We start from the raw sequence: 13,996 nt of genomic DNA, 5'->3' as shown, positions 1-13,996 counted from the left end.
GTGCAGGCGAGGCCTCCCCCACGTGCCCCCCTCCCCTCCCTTCCAGTTCAGCGAGTCCCGGCGGCTGCTCCTGGACTGGATGGATGAGGTGGAGCAGAGCTTGGAGGTGCCGCAGGACACTGCCACGAGCCAGGAGGAGATCAAGTGCCAGCTGGCTGAGCACAAGGTGGGGGGCCTGCCCCGCTCCCCAGCCCTGTGGAGAGCGGGGTCCCAGCAGGGGCGGCTGCCCAGCCACGGGCAGTGGGGAGCAGAGCTGGGGGGCTGGGGGGTGCCAGGGGAGGGGGCTCCCCAGCTCCCAGCGGGATGGCAGCGCCCCGACGCACTCGGTGCCGTGGCAGTCGGACGCCTTTCCAGGGCTGCCTCTGCAGAGACCTGGGGCGGGAGGAGCCCCCAGCCAAGGGGCACCGGCCCCCTAAGCTGCCCCGCGGCACTCGGGGAGGCGGGGGTCTCCCCCCAGCCCGCCTGCCCTGGGGCCGGCACCCACGTCCTGGGGGTCCGGGCGGGCTCATCCCCTCTGCCCGCAGGCTTTCCAGAAGGTGCTGCGCTTGAAGCGGCCGGTGTATGAGGCCACGCTGCGGAGCGGGCGGGCGCTGCGGGAGAGAGCCCGGCTTCCCGAGGACCTGCAGCCGCTGGAGGAGCTGCTGGGGGAGCTGAAGGAGCGCTGGGATGTGCTGTGCAGCCGGGCTGTGGAGAGGTGAGGCTGGGACGGGAGGGGATGGGGATGGGGTGGGGTGGGATGCCTGTGCTCTGCTTGCCATGCGGGTCCCAGGTGGGGGGGCATGGCATTGCCCTTCCTCCCCGGGCATCCCGCTCCCTGCTTTGGGGCCCCCTGTCCCAGCTCCACGGGGCTCTGGCTCCTGGGGGTGCAGCCGGGGTCTGTCCCCAGCCATAGCCAAGCTCAGGCACTTACAGCCGCGCTGCCGGGCTCCCCGTGGGGCGGCCGTTCCTTGCGCCGTGGGAGTGAGCCCCTGCACCTGGGCGCTGCTGGGCATTGCCTGCGCCCTTCCTCGCAGGCAGCACAAGCTGGAGGAGAACCTGCTCTTCTCGGGCAAGTTCACGGACGCGCTGCAGGCCCTCATGGACTGGCTGTACCGGGCTGAGCCACAACTGAGTGAGGATGTGCCTGTTGGAGGGGACCGGGACCTGGTCAGTGACCTCATGGACAAGCACAAGGTGGGTGTCCCCAGCCGCGCGGGGAGGTCCCTGCCCTGTGTCGGGCCCTGGGGAGCCCCGGGCTCTGCGCCGGCCCTGCCCACCCTCCATCCCGGGGCAGGACGGGAGCCAGGCGCAGGATGGGGCTTTGCCTGCCGGCGCAGCCCCCACTGTACTGGAGCCTACGCTCCCAGTCCTTGGGGCAGTGCTGGGGTGCCCCGCGTACCCCACTGCTGCAAGGGGGCCTGGGGCACGCGGGGGCCCTGCACAGCAGCGGGCGCCAGGCAGGGTGCTGGGACCCCCCCCCGGCGTTTCCCACCCCCTCCTGCCCTCTCTCCAGGTCTTCCAGAAGGAGCTGGGCAAGCGAGCCAGCTGCATCAAGATGCTGAAGCGCTCGGTGCGGGACCTGACCCGCGGCAGCAGCAGCGTCGACTCCCAGTGGCTGCAGAAGCAGATGGAGGAGCTGAGCACCCGCTGGGACCTGGTCTGCAAGCTCTCCGTCTCCAAGCAGGCCCGGCTGGAGGCTGCGCTCCGGCAGGTGAGAGCCGTGCGAGCCGGGGGGGGCTGGCGGGGGGGCAGCAGCCGGCCCAGGGCCTCCCCGGGTGGGAAGCTGGGGTCTGCGGGCGGTGCGTCTTTGCGGGAAGGCTCTGCAGGCAGCCACGGGCGTGTGGGGAGCCCAGGGCTGCGTGTGGCTGTGCTGCAGGGTGCTGCGTGGGGTGCCTGGGCTCTGTGGGTGGCCGTGCGTTGCAGGGCGCTGTGTGGGGCTGTGGGGCTCCGTGTGGCCGTGTCGCAAGGCGCCGTGGCCGGGTGCCAGGCTGGGTGCTGCAGACGCCCATTGCAGGTGTACCCGCGTGCAGGGTGCCGGGGCCGGGATGCCCGTGTGCGTTGCAGGGTGCTCTGCTCGACGGGGAGTTACTGCTGGGGCTCAGGGGAAATTGTGTCCCAGGTCTCAAGCTGGGGTGAGGAGCATCCTCTCTGCCCTGCTGTGGGGTTTGGGCTGGGCTGGCAGCAGCTCCTGCCGGGGCCTGGAGCTGCGCCGAGTGCTTGCGTGGCCCCGGGCAGGAGCGGCAGCTGCAGGGCTCGGGGTCTGGCCGGGGGAGGGGGGCTGAGGGGGCCGGGACCGGAGGCTGCGGCCATGGGGTGGGTGCTGAGCAGGTCCCCGGCTGTCCGTGGCAGGCAGAGGAGTTTCACACCCTGGTGCACTCCTTCCTGGGTCGCCTCTCTGAGTCAGAGAAAACCCTCAAGTATGGTGTCTTCCCCGAGGAGGAGCTGGCCGTGCAGGAGTGCCAGAGCCAGCTGCAGGTCGGTGCCTGTCCCTGCCAGCCCCACCAGCCCCCGCCAGCCCCTGCCTCCAGGGTGGCTCCTGAGAGATTTGGGGTCCCAAGCACCCCATGCAAAGACAGCCGTGCTCAGCGGCCGTGCTCGCTCCACCCAGCGTCATTCCCCCACCTGCACACCCGGCCGGCTGGAGGCTGGTCCCTGGGGCGCTGGGCTGCGCAGCGGGGTGCAGGGGGCTGAGACCCGGCAGTACCGCTGTCCATGCGCTCCCCCAGGAGCTGATGAAGTCCCTGCAGTGTCAGCAGCTGGAGCTAGAGTGTATCACCTCACTGGGGGAGGAGATCCTCTCCACCTGCCACCCGGACTCGGTCATCACCATCAAATCCTGGGTCACGGTCGTCAAGAGCCGCTTCCAGGAGGTGAGCTGGGTGCCCCTTCTCCATCCCTCCCCGGGCACGGAGCAGATCTGCACCCGCGCCCGGGACGAGCACGGCCCCATGTCTTTCCCACTGCCAGTGCCTCTTTGGCGCAGCGCTCCTGACCGCAGCGCGGGGAGCTGGGGGTGCTCGGCTCCATCCCCGGCCGACGCAGACAGTCTTGGTCTTGCCAGTGACCGGACAGCCCTGACTCAGCTCCTCCTGCACAGACCTGGCCCTCCGTGAGCCACCGGGACGCACCGCCCCGGCCAGTCCTGGCCATCCCCTCGCTCCCACCCCTGCCCCCCATCCTGGGGCCATGCAGGGGGTCACTCGGGTCCCACCCGGATGGTGGTGACTCACTCCACACGTGAGGTGGGAGATGCCATGCGGTCCAGGCTCGGAGGCTCCCTGGCACTGTGGGTTTGCAGGCAAGAGCGCTCCCGCTCCCGGCTCTCCCTGAAGGGGTCTGATGGGTTCGGCCGAGCCTTCACCCCCACCTGCACAAAGCCCTTAGTGAGCAGAGGTCTTCGGTGTCTGATCCGGATCTGCTGCGGGGTCCTGCTGCCCTCAGGACTGCCCTCCTCGGCCACTCGCCCCAGATAGCAAGGATGCGGCACGGCCCCACTGCGAGGGCAGCCAGCACGTCCGCAGTGGTGCACACCGGGCTGCTGGCACATTCAGCCGCTGCCCACGGGGACAGACCGAGGACCGGTGCTCGAAGTGCAGCACCCAGGAGCTGCAAAGGCCCCTTGGCACATGAGCGGCCAGAGGCTGGGTGGCACATTGGCCACCCAGCGGGAACTTGGTCCTGCCCCGTGGTCACGGGTGGGCCGTGGAGCCCCCACCTCCCTGCCCCATGTTCCTGCCCCATAGTCATTAGGGCTGCTGGCCAGGGGTCCGTGCGCCTGCCCCATGGCAGGGATGGGCCGCGGCTCCCTGTGCAGAGACTCGTCCCCCCTGAACCAGTGGCCCTGCGGTGCCTGGTCGGGGCCGCAGACACCGGGGTCTGCAGCGGGGCAGCCAGCCCCGAGCCCCCCTGCCAGCCCTCGTGGCCCAGCTCCTCTCATCGTGCCCGCAGGTGCTGAGCTGGGCCCAGCAGCAGGGCGAGCGGCTGCAGGCACAGACAGCCAGCCTCGCGGCCGAGCGGGAGGAGATGGCCCAGCTCATCGACTGGATCACGGCCGCCGAGGAGGCACTGAGCCTGCGGGACCAGGAGCCGCTGCCAGAGGAGGCCGAGCAGCTGGAGGAGCTCAATGCCCAGCACACGGTGAGGGACCCTGACCCCAACTCCCCCCTCCACAGGGGGCCGTGCTGTCCCCCCCGCCCTGCCCGGTCCCAGGCGAGCGCTCGACCTGACCGAGGACTTTCGGGTGCTCCAGGCTGAGGCCGTGGATACAGCTCCAGCACGCAGCAGCGACGCAGCAGCATCTTTCACGCACACCAGCAGCTGCAGCCCGAGCCCACCGGGTCTGCTGCACGGGCTGCTGGTGCAGGAGGGTCCCGGGGAGGGGGGCAGCAGGACTGGTCTGCGGGTGGCCGTGCTCCCAGCTTCAGCCCCCTGCCCCAGCTGTGCCGGCAGGGCGGCGGGCCATGCTTGGGGGCCCTGCTGGTGCCGCTGGCGGGCACTCAGTGCCGGCACTCTGCGGCAGGTGTTCATGGAGGAGCTGAACCGCAAGCAGCCCGACGTGGAGAAGGTCACCAAGAGCTGCAAACGGAAGCTGGCCGTGGAGCTGGGCCCGCCGGCTGCCCGCCGGCTGGCCACACGTAAGGGCCCCCATTGCCCCTTGCGCCGCACTGCGCCGTGCCGCGGGACCCCCGACTGTGCCCTCACTGCCTGTCTCCGCGGGCTGCAGGGCGCCGCAGCACGGGGAAGGCACAGGGCGCACCGGTGGTGCCGCTCGGGGGGCTGGAGCCCCAGACGCCCCTCATGGCCCAGCTCCTGCACCGCTGGCAGCAGCTCTGGCTTCTGGCCCTGGACCGGCAGTACCGGCTGGAGACGGCCATGCAGCGCCTGCGAGAGGTAGGGGCAGCCCCGGTGGTGCCGTGGCCCCGAGGGGCGCGGGCAGCTCGCCTCGCCTTCTGTCAGTGGGAGCCCCTGGCCCTGGGTCGGAGGTGGATGGGGACGGTCCCCAGGGGTCCGTGGCACGGGGCAGGCAGTGCCCGGGAGCCTTCCCAGACCCCGTCCCTGCATCCGGGAGTCCCCGCGCATCCCTGCGGGCAGGGGTGGGTGCACCCCAACAGCCACGAGCTGGTGTGGCTCCCCTTGCGACCCAGAGCTGGGGGTCCTGGGCAGAGACCCCTTTGCCAGCCTCAGCAGGGTCAGGACTGGGAGCGGGCTGGCTGCACGGCAGCCGGGCTGAGCCCGAACGCGGGGCAAAGCCCCGTCACCCAGGCTGATGCGGTGGGGGGGCCGGGGGGGCTTTCCTGCCGGCGTGTTAATTCCCGTCTGTGCCTCTCTGAGCTGGAGGAGTTTGCTCACTTTGACTTCGGGGTCTGGAGAAAGCGTTACATGCAGTGGATCAGCCAAATGAAGTCCCGTGTCCTGGATGTTTTCCGAGGCATCGACAGGGACCAGGACGGGCGCATCAGCCAGCGGGAGTTCATCGAGAGCGTCCTCTCCTCCAGTGGGTGCCCCCGGGGCTGGGCTGGGGTGGGATGCTGGGGCTGGCTCCTGGGGCGGGTGCACCCCACGGGGCTTCCCCTCCCCCGAGAGCGGGGGGAAGGGTGCTTCGGGGAGAGGTGGGGCAGTGCTAGGGGAGATGGGGAGGGACAGGGTCTGCCAGCTGGGATCCCCCTCGGAAGGGGGCCAGGGTTTGGTGCCGGCACCGGCTGGCCTCGGAGCAGGGGCGCACAGGGCACGGCGGGCTGAGGGTCCCTTTCCCTCCCCAGAGTTCCCCACCAACGTCTTGGAGATGAACGCTGTGGCGAGCATCTTTGACATGAATGGCGACGGCTTCATCGACTACTACGAGTTCGTCAGCACCCTGCACCCCAACCGGGACCCGCTGCGCCGGACCGCCGACGCCGACCAGATCCAGGATGAGGTACGGCAGGGGGGCTGTGGCGGCTGGGGCCGGGCAGGGTGGGGGGCCCCACTGCGGGTCTGAGCCGAGTGTGCCATCCCCAGGTGAACAGGCAAGTGGCCCAGTGCAACTGTGCTAAGCGCTTCCAGGTGGAGCAGATCAGCGCCAACAGGTACCGGGTAAGTGTCGACCCGCACCGCTGCCGCCACCTCCTGCCCTGCTGCTGCGGCCAGCAGCCCCCCTTCCCCAGCCCAGGGTCCCGGGCTTGCTCCGACAGCTGTGCACAGCCTGCACCATGCAGAGGTCCCGCAGCTCCCCGTGCGCTGTGGCTCCCTGCCCCAGGCCCTTTGCAGTGGCAGGGAGAGGGCACATCCCCATGTCCCGCGGGATTGCTGGCCCCAGACGCTGCATGCCGTGGCACGGCAGGGAGGGCAGTGCTGGCGGGGATGGAGGGGCTGCAGGGGACCTGATGGCCTGGTGATGGGCAGATCTGGGTGCTGGTACCTGCTCTGGCACCCCCTCCCTGGCTCCCAGCCCTCCCGAACCCCCCCGGGTCCCCGTCTTGCCCTGACATCCCTCTCCCCCGCAGTTCGGGGAGTCCCAGCAGCTGCGGATGGTGCGGATCCTGCGCAGCACCCTGATGGTGCGGGTCGGCGGGGGCTGGATCGCGCTGGACGAGTTCCTGGTGAAGAACGACCCCTGCAGAGGTGGGTATGGACCTCCCACGCCGGGCGCTGGGCACGGGGCACCCGCGGCTCTGCGGCCAAGAGGATCTGCAGTGGGCTGAGGCCAGGAGAGCCCCGGCTTTGGTGGGGTAGGCGTCCCTGTGCCCGGGTGCGATGCCTGCGGGGCCACGAGGGCCGGTTGTGCCCATGTGGGACGCAGCCCACCAGGCTCCCCAAGGTCTTGCACTGCCTGGCCCGGGGCCGCAGGAGCCCCAGCGCCAGCTCCACTCACCTCCTCTGTTGTCCCCAGTGAAGGGAAGGACCAACCTGAAGATCAACGAGAAGTACCTGTCCCCAGACGCCTTCGGGGCTGCCGCGGCCAAGTGTGCGGGGAACCAGTCGGCCCCCTCCTCCAAAGTGCTGTCCCCCAGCCGCTCCAACTCCAGCCTCAGCCTCTACAGCAGTGCCTCGGCCCCCAGCAGCCCCCTGGCCAGGAAGGTAAGGGCTGGGGAGCCCCCCCCAGAAGCCCCGACCCCTCCAGCCTGACTGCCGCCGGTGCTGACCCTCTCCCTCCCCAGTCGGTGCTGCGGAGGACACGCTCCGGAGACCGGTGCCCCCGCTCCCGCGGCTCCCTGCTACCTGACGGAGCTGAGCTGCAGTTCACCGCAGCCGAGGAGAGCCTGGCCGTGGCACCCCCAGGTGAGGGCCGTGCCGCTGCGGGGGGTCCCCTGCCCGCCCCCGGCAGCCTGCTGCAGGCTGCGCCCTGCCTGCCCCGCGGGGCAGGGGGCTGGGGGCCGGGGGGGGGCCCGGCGGGGCTGGGGAAGCACGGGGGGAGCCGGAGTCGGTGGGGTGGTGTGGGGCAGGGCAGCGGGGCTGTCCCCCGGCCCTAGGATCACCGGCGCAGGGGTGCAGGAGAGCGCGCCGCTCCAGCCCCTCTGCGCCCTTGCAGAGCCGCCCGAAGGGTCCCCCCCGGAGCGCTGCAGCCCCTGCCGCTGAGCACCCCCAGCCGCCCGCCCGGCGCCCAGCACCCTCGGCCGGCCCCACTCAGGACTCTCCTCCCCGGCGGCTGCCCGCCCCGAGGCCGGAGGATGGCAAAGCCGCGGCCGTGCACCCCGCGGGTCTCCGGCCCAGCGCTGCGGCCCCCCAAGTGGGTGCCCACCGGCAAGGGCTGAGCTGTCTGTCCGTCACCGATCCCGCTGGGCCTGGCCCCAGCAGATATGCAAGCATCCCCCGACACACACACCAAACCGCCCCCAGGCTCTGGCTGGCACGGCCCCCTGCCCCACCGCCCCGCCGCCCCACCAGGCAGCGCTGGGGGGCCGAGCCCCGATGCCCCGCTCCGGGCGCCCGGGGCAGCTGCAGGCTGCTGGGAGCATCCCGCTGCTGTAGGGTCAGCCAGGGCCGCGGCAGCCGGACGCCCCTAGGCTGGGCCCTACCCCTCTCCCCCAGGCTCCTGTGCCGTTGCGGGGGCTGCCGGCGCCCCGGGCATTTGGCAGTGCTGGCGGGGCCCCCCATCCTGCTGCCCGCGGCCTGGCGGGAGGTGGCTGGGCTCAGTACCTGGGCACCGGGGCCCCTCACCGGATGCAGAGCCCCGTTTCTGGTGCTAACCCTCACCCCTTGGGCCTTCGGTGTGTGCATATGGGGCCCTGGCTACAGCTCCCCCCTGCCCCGGCGGGGCTGGGGCTGCCACGGGTGGGGGGGGTCCCTCGCGCCCGCGCCCCCATCCCGCCTGCAGCACCCGCGGGCGGCGGGACCCCTGCCCTGCTGACGCATGCTCACGTCACCCCGCTAACCGGACAGCAGTAGAGCTGAATGTAACCCTGGCTGGGCACGGCCCTGTCAGCCACAATAAAGAGTAGGTTTCTTTTTCTATGAGCACCCGGGGCTTGCTGCAGTCCGTCAGTCTGTCTGTCCACTCACCCCGCTGTTGGGGCAAGGGGCCGCCACAGCCGGGCGGTGCGGGGGGATGTGGCATCGCCAAAGCCGGTGCACATGCAGCGTGGCGTGAGGGCACGCAGTGGCCAGGCACGGCTGGATGCCGCTGGCGGAGACGCCCAGTGCTGGAGCCGTGGCTGGCGAGCCTGGGGCGTTGCAGCGGGTGCCAGCAGGCACTGCGCGCGCCATGTCACCTCCTTTCCGAGGAAAGCATTGCTGGAATTCCTGCTGTGCCCCAGCGCCTCTGCCCGGGGCCGGGAGCCCACACCCATGGCGGGCAGCACTGGGAGACGGCGTGTCCCCACCCCTGCGTGCTGGCTGCCCTTCTGCCACCCCGCAGCCGTGAGGGCACCAGGAGCGTCCGCGCGGTCCCCGGCCAGTGCGGTCCCCTCCAGCGGTGGCGTCCGTCTGCCTGCCCGGTCCCACGCCGGGGCAGCTGGGGGACAGTTGGGATGGGGCAGCTAGAGACACTGGCTGTGTCCCCGCTCCCGGAGGTGGGGACACCTCGTGCACGGGGACTGTCCCCAGGCATTGCAGCAGCACGGCCCTTGCCCAACACCTCTCCACCTTGGGGAAAGCCAAGACCCCCGCGTACCGGGGCTGCTGTGGTCCTCCTCTGATCCCCCGCCAGGGCTGGGGCTTTGCCTCGCTGCCTCCTCCCTTATCTCGGTCCTGTTGGCTGGCTGGCCATGCCTTCACGGATTGCAGTCCCGTTTCTGCACTGTTGTCCCCTAAAACTGTCTCCACACTCATTTTTTTTTTCTGAACAAACACGTCTACATTGGACAGCAGCCAAAGGGGGCCAGGTCTGGAAACGTGCCGGAGAGCCTGTGCCAGGGCATGTCCCTCGACCACGCACGGAGGAGCCTTGCAAATGCCCCGCGTGCGGGTCAGAGCCCCTCGCCGCTGGCACTGCTGGCAGCCCCCCGAGAGCAGTGCCAAGCCCCACCACCCTCCGTGGGGCAGAGCATCCGCCAACACGTCCCGGGATGGTCCGTGCTGTGCTGCCAGCGTAGGCTGGGACCGCCGACATGAGTTGCGTTGCACATTCTTCTGCCTATGGAAATCTCATCCGCCACTCCCAGCTGGGGGAACACACCCGGCACCACTGGCACCACCGGCCTGCGCCAGCTGCATCCACAGCCCCAGGCAATGACTCTGGCCTGGGAAGCAAAGACAATGTGTGTGGGGTGGCTGGGGTGCACACGCAAACTGCAAAGTGTTTGCACAGCCACACAAACGCCGGCAACGCAGCTTCATCAGGGCTGGACCCAGGGATGGGGATGACGATGGACAGACGCACAGACCCGGAGCATGCGGGCTCGGGGCACAGGGTCCAAGCGAGACTGCACCATCCTCGGGGAGATGTGGCGCAGAGGAGGATGCCCTGGGAGAACCTCCACAGCTCGCAGCCTGTGCCAGGGCTGGCAGAGGGGCACCACACAGCAGCAAGCACACGGCCTTGCTCCTGGGGCAGTGAGCGAGCAGGCAGCGGCGGGACAGCGGGGCTGGCGGCTCAGCCCCAAACGGGCACCGTCAGGGCTGGGCGCTTGGACCAAGCCCCCACAGCCGTGCCGTCCGGTGGAGCCAGGTCGCACGGGGCTCTGCTCAGGTGGCGGAGCAGACCTCCCGCTGGCGGGTGCCCTGCAGAGCCAGCTGGCCCCTGCCGCAGGGAGGGGAGGCGGGTGCCTCCCTGTTGCCCAACCGCCACAGCACTTGCCCCGGCTGTGGGAACCCTGGGAGCGGGGCCTGCCCCACCTGACGGGCCCACCCCGTGGTGTCCCACACACCCGCCCCAGCCCCAGACTGGAGCCACGCACCAGCGGCAGTTGCTTCATCCCACCCAACAGAGCCCAGCCGTGCTGCGGGGGCTGAAGGGCCCTGCTCCGGGCCTGGGTGCTGGCAAGGGGGAGCGCTCTCAGATTTCGCCCCCCTCCCAGACACCTCCCCTCCCCTCTCCAGGGGCAGAGCAGGGTGTGAACCCCAAGGGTCCCAGCCGGCTGAGCGACCCCCAGCCCGTGCCGGGGCAGCTCCTCCAGCCCCGGGGCGTGCAGCCCCAGCTCCTGCCGCTCTTCCCCTGGCTCTCCTGCTCGCGGCGCAGCGGTGTCCCCAGGCTGCTCTGGCTCCCACCTGCAGACACGGGGCTCTCCTGCCTGCAGTTCGCACCCACAGCCCACGCGAAGCCCTCACCCAGTGCCCGGGGTATGGTGCTGCTGGGCAAGGCGTGAGACCCCGCAGCCCAGAGCCCTCCAGGCCCCCATCCTGCCTGTGCAAAGCCACCATCTGGGCATGGGGTCGGGACGCCTGCGGGGCTGAAGGCAGTGGCACGGTGGCGATGGAAGCTGGCAGGGCTGGAGGCTTTGGTGCCGCGCAGATCGGTGTCGGCATGCCCGCTCTGCTCTTGGGCTGGGGCCAGCACGCGTACGAGCACACACGTGTGAGCGCGCAGAGCCACTTGCGTGGCAGATGTGTGTGCACGGCTGTGCCTGTGTGTGAGCACCTGCATTCACCTGTGCGGGAGCGTTTGAGCGTGTGGGCACAGGTATCGGGCAGCAAAGCCCCAGCAGGCATCTCCTAGTGCTGAGCTCAGCGCCTGGCCCGAGCCCCGGCGCGGTTTGTCCCAGCCAGCGACGGGCTGTGCTCCCGCACCGCCTCGCCCCTTCCTCGGCTCACGCCCAGAGGGATGGGGAGCGTGGTGACTCGCTCCCAAGCTGGCCCATCCTCCTCGTGCTGCCGCTGCCATCCTGCTGGTGCCACCAGCGGTGCTCGGGACCCCCAGAGCCCCTGGAGCCGTGGGGCCAGCCAGCCCCTTTGCTGCTGCTGGCTCGGGGCACAGCTGGGCTGGCTGGGGCAGAGGCCGGACCTCGGGGCGTCCGTGGGCCCAGACCGCTGGCGGCTGGGACAAACACGGTGCAGGGGGACGTGCAGCCTGGTGATGCCAGGCAGCGTGGGCAAGCACCGGGGGCTGCCCCACCTTGGGGGCTGCGCTAGAGGCATTGGGTGGCGTGTCCCAGCAGGAAGGGAGCCCGGCTGGCGGCAGCGTGGTTTGCGGTGGGGAGAGCAGCAGCCGCTGGGCCCGGTGACGGCCGTGTGCAGTGATGGCCGCGAGCCCCTTCTGGGACCCATCGCTGCTCTCTGCCGGCTCAACCCAAACCCCCGCTGCTCCCACTTGGGCTCAGCACCCTTCCTGCAGCTTCTGCCGGTGGCCGGGCAAGGCTGGCTCTGGCGGTGCAACCAGTGACACCTGGCTTGGTTGGCCATCCCCACTGACCCACCCACGTGGGGCTTCCCACTGTGGGGTGACTCCTGCACCACCGAGCAACCGCATCCCAATGCCTGCACCTCTGGGCTTTCTCCTTCCCCGCAGGAACCAGCTCCGCTGTTGGCAGCTTTCTGCTTCCTGCTGTTGGCACCGGCACAGCAGGGGTGTCACCGAGGCTCTCGGGAGCCTGAAGCCACCTCCAGCCCAAGCCACGGCCGCCCACGGGCAGGGGAGAGGTGCCCAGGCTGGTCTGCTCCCTGTCTTTGTACGTAGCTGAGATGCTTTAGTTAAGACATGTGGTTAGTTCGAATGCATACGCAGGAATTGCAACCACACATTACTGCTAATTACTGTAACCAGACCCTTTCCTCTGCCTTGGGCAGCGTGCCCAAAAAGGCAAAAGCAAAACAGCGTCAGCAGGCCTAGCACAGAACAACTCAGCACGGCCCAGCATGGCCCAGCACAGCCCAGCACGGCCCAGCACAGCCCAGCACAGCCCAGCACAGTGCACTGGTTCCTGCGTGAGCAGCCGTGCTGCCCGGGGCAGGGGCCCGAGGGCCCCCCCCCGCCTGTCCCTGCAGCGAGGCAGGGAGACAGAGCCCCATCGGCCACCTGTGCCAGGCTCCCCGGTCATGAGCCAGCCGTGCCCATGCTTGGCCCCGCTGCGGCCCCGGGGCCGTCCTCGCTCCCGGCACGGGCTGGCAGGGCCCCGGAGAGGCTGCAGGGGGGCACTGCTGGCCTGGACCCCGCCGGAGGGTGAGCGGGTCAGCACCTCCGCAGCCTCGCCGGCGGGAAGCTCTGGGGTGACGGCTCCGCTCCAGCACGCTGGTGCCGAGCCCTCTGTGGCAGCGGCCACACTCGTCCCTGTTTGCCTTTGGATTAAGGCTCCTCAGCACCTTCCGGGAAAAACACCTCTGTGACAACCGTTGGCAATGCCTGTGCAGCCATCGGAAACCCACGCTGGTTGCTGGGACACAACCTCCTCTCCGTGTGCCACAGGAACAGGGATGGGTACGGCGGCAGCTGCCAGCCCTGCCAGGGTGGACGCAGCCCCTGCCCCTCTCACTGGCCCCACTGATGCTGCCCCTGTTTGGACATCACCCCACAGGTTCAGGGCATCATCCGGGCCAGCCTCTCTCTTGGCTCCGCAGCTCTAGGGTGACACTTTCCCGAGGGTCCCTCTGCCCTCCCAGGACCACCCAGAGGGTTTGGCCATGCCGGTCCCAGGGCAATGCCCCTCTACATGGGGCGCACCACCGCTGCGGGGGTTAGCCGCACCTGCAGCAGGAGCCGGGGCTGTGTGCCCGCCGTGCCACGCCGCAGGCTCGCCCGGCCAGCCCTGTGCCTGGATACCGGCAGCTCTCCAGACAACACACTCCCACGCACCATAAACATCTTGCCCAAGCAGTGCGCATCCCTTCCTCAGCACATTGCCCCACGGGGCTGGTACTGGGAGGGGGCTGCAGCGTGACCACGCAGCACCCGGTGGGCTCAAAGGTCCCCTGCCCATCTGCGGTGCCCGCTGCTCTTTTGGGGCCCACTGAGTGCCCTTGGCACCGGGACGAGGACAGGGGGTGCTCGGGGTGGGGCGGGGAGCTGGTTGCGGGACTGGGTGCGGGGTCCGGGGAGAGGGCGTGGGGCTGGTGAAAGAGGCAGGGATGTTTGGGTGACTCAGGTGGCAAATGGGTTGGTTTTGGGCAATTCAGGCTCCACATGCACATCCAGGCACCTGGGCAAGGCTGGGGGGAGCGGGGAAGGGTCCCCCTCTCCACCCCAGCTGCCGTGGTGCCTGCGGCTGGAAGTCTGGGGTCTCTCAGCCCTGCAGCTGCAGCCCAGGGTCCAGCCAAATAGACACGGCGCCGCAGCCGAGTCAACGGGAAACAGACACGCAGCAGGCTTGGGTGGCAAAGGCTGCAGGGGCTGCCGTGGGAGAGGAGCTGGGTGGGGGCCACCACCAGGACGAGGTGCAGGAGCATTTCTGGGGCTGCTGGTGCAGGGGGTGGTTATGGGGCGATGGGGAGAAGGATGAGAGGCTGCTGGGGATGAGAGCAGCGCAGGCACACTGGCCCCGTGGAGGTTTCTCTCTGCGTTCTCTCGCCTCCTTTGCGGAGGGCACTGCCCAAGCAAACGGCTGCCTGCAGGGACAGGGCCACCTGCCCACGCTGCGGCCGCTTCAGGGCGGGCGAGCCCCTTGCCCCTGCTCACAGCCCTGCCCTGCGCAGGGGCCGAGTGCAGCAGGACCCCCTGCAAGCCGGAGGGAGC

At 70.1% G+C, this 13,996-nt stretch overlaps 1 protein-coding gene across 7 annotated transcripts in view; it reads left to right on the top strand.

Annotated features, from left to right (window-relative positions):
* The window catches only part of LOC140647288 (microtubule-actin cross-linking factor 1, isoforms 6/7-like), a 28,012-nt gene extending 19,606 nt beyond the window's left edge, over positions 1-8,406 (top strand). For 6 of the 7 annotated variants that reach the window (XM_072851716.1, XM_072851713.1, XM_072851712.1 and 3 more), the window contains 16 exons: positions 47-166; positions 525-694; positions 1,014-1,173; positions 1,493-1,690; positions 2,329-2,454; positions 2,706-2,849; positions 3,928-4,116; positions 4,499-4,613; positions 4,703-4,869; positions 5,311-5,473; positions 5,739-5,893; positions 5,977-6,051; positions 6,462-6,579; positions 6,848-7,035; positions 7,116-7,236; positions 7,487-8,406. In XM_072851716.1, coding sequence (XP_072707817.1) covers positions 47-166; positions 525-694; positions 1,014-1,173; positions 1,493-1,690; positions 2,329-2,454; positions 2,706-2,849; positions 3,928-4,116; positions 4,499-4,613; positions 4,703-4,869; positions 5,311-5,473; positions 5,739-5,893; positions 5,977-6,051; positions 6,462-6,579; positions 6,848-7,035; positions 7,116-7,236; positions 7,487-7,533 — 2,256 coding nt within the window. In that variant the 3' untranslated portion in view covers positions 7,534-8,406. Of the gene's footprint in view, positions 1-46; positions 167-524; positions 695-1,013; positions 1,174-1,492; positions 1,691-2,328; positions 2,455-2,705; positions 2,850-2,946; positions 3,089-3,927; positions 4,117-4,498; positions 4,614-4,702; positions 4,870-5,310; positions 5,474-5,738; positions 5,894-5,976; positions 6,052-6,461; positions 6,580-6,847; positions 7,036-7,115; positions 7,237-7,486 lie in introns of those variants that run through there. The other variant, XM_072851718.1, reaches the window with a different exon arrangement.
* The last annotated feature ends 5,590 nt before the right edge of the window (positions 8,407-13,996 follow it).

Source organism: Ciconia boyciana, chromosome 2 (assembly GCF_034638445.1).
Source record: "Ciconia boyciana chromosome 2, ASM3463844v1, whole genome shotgun sequence".
Classification (NCBI taxonomy): domain Eukaryota; kingdom Metazoa; phylum Chordata; class Aves; order Ciconiiformes; family Ciconiidae; genus Ciconia; species Ciconia boyciana.
Note: the sequence above shows the minus strand (reverse complement) of the source record. Positions and strands in the feature narration are given on the sequence as shown.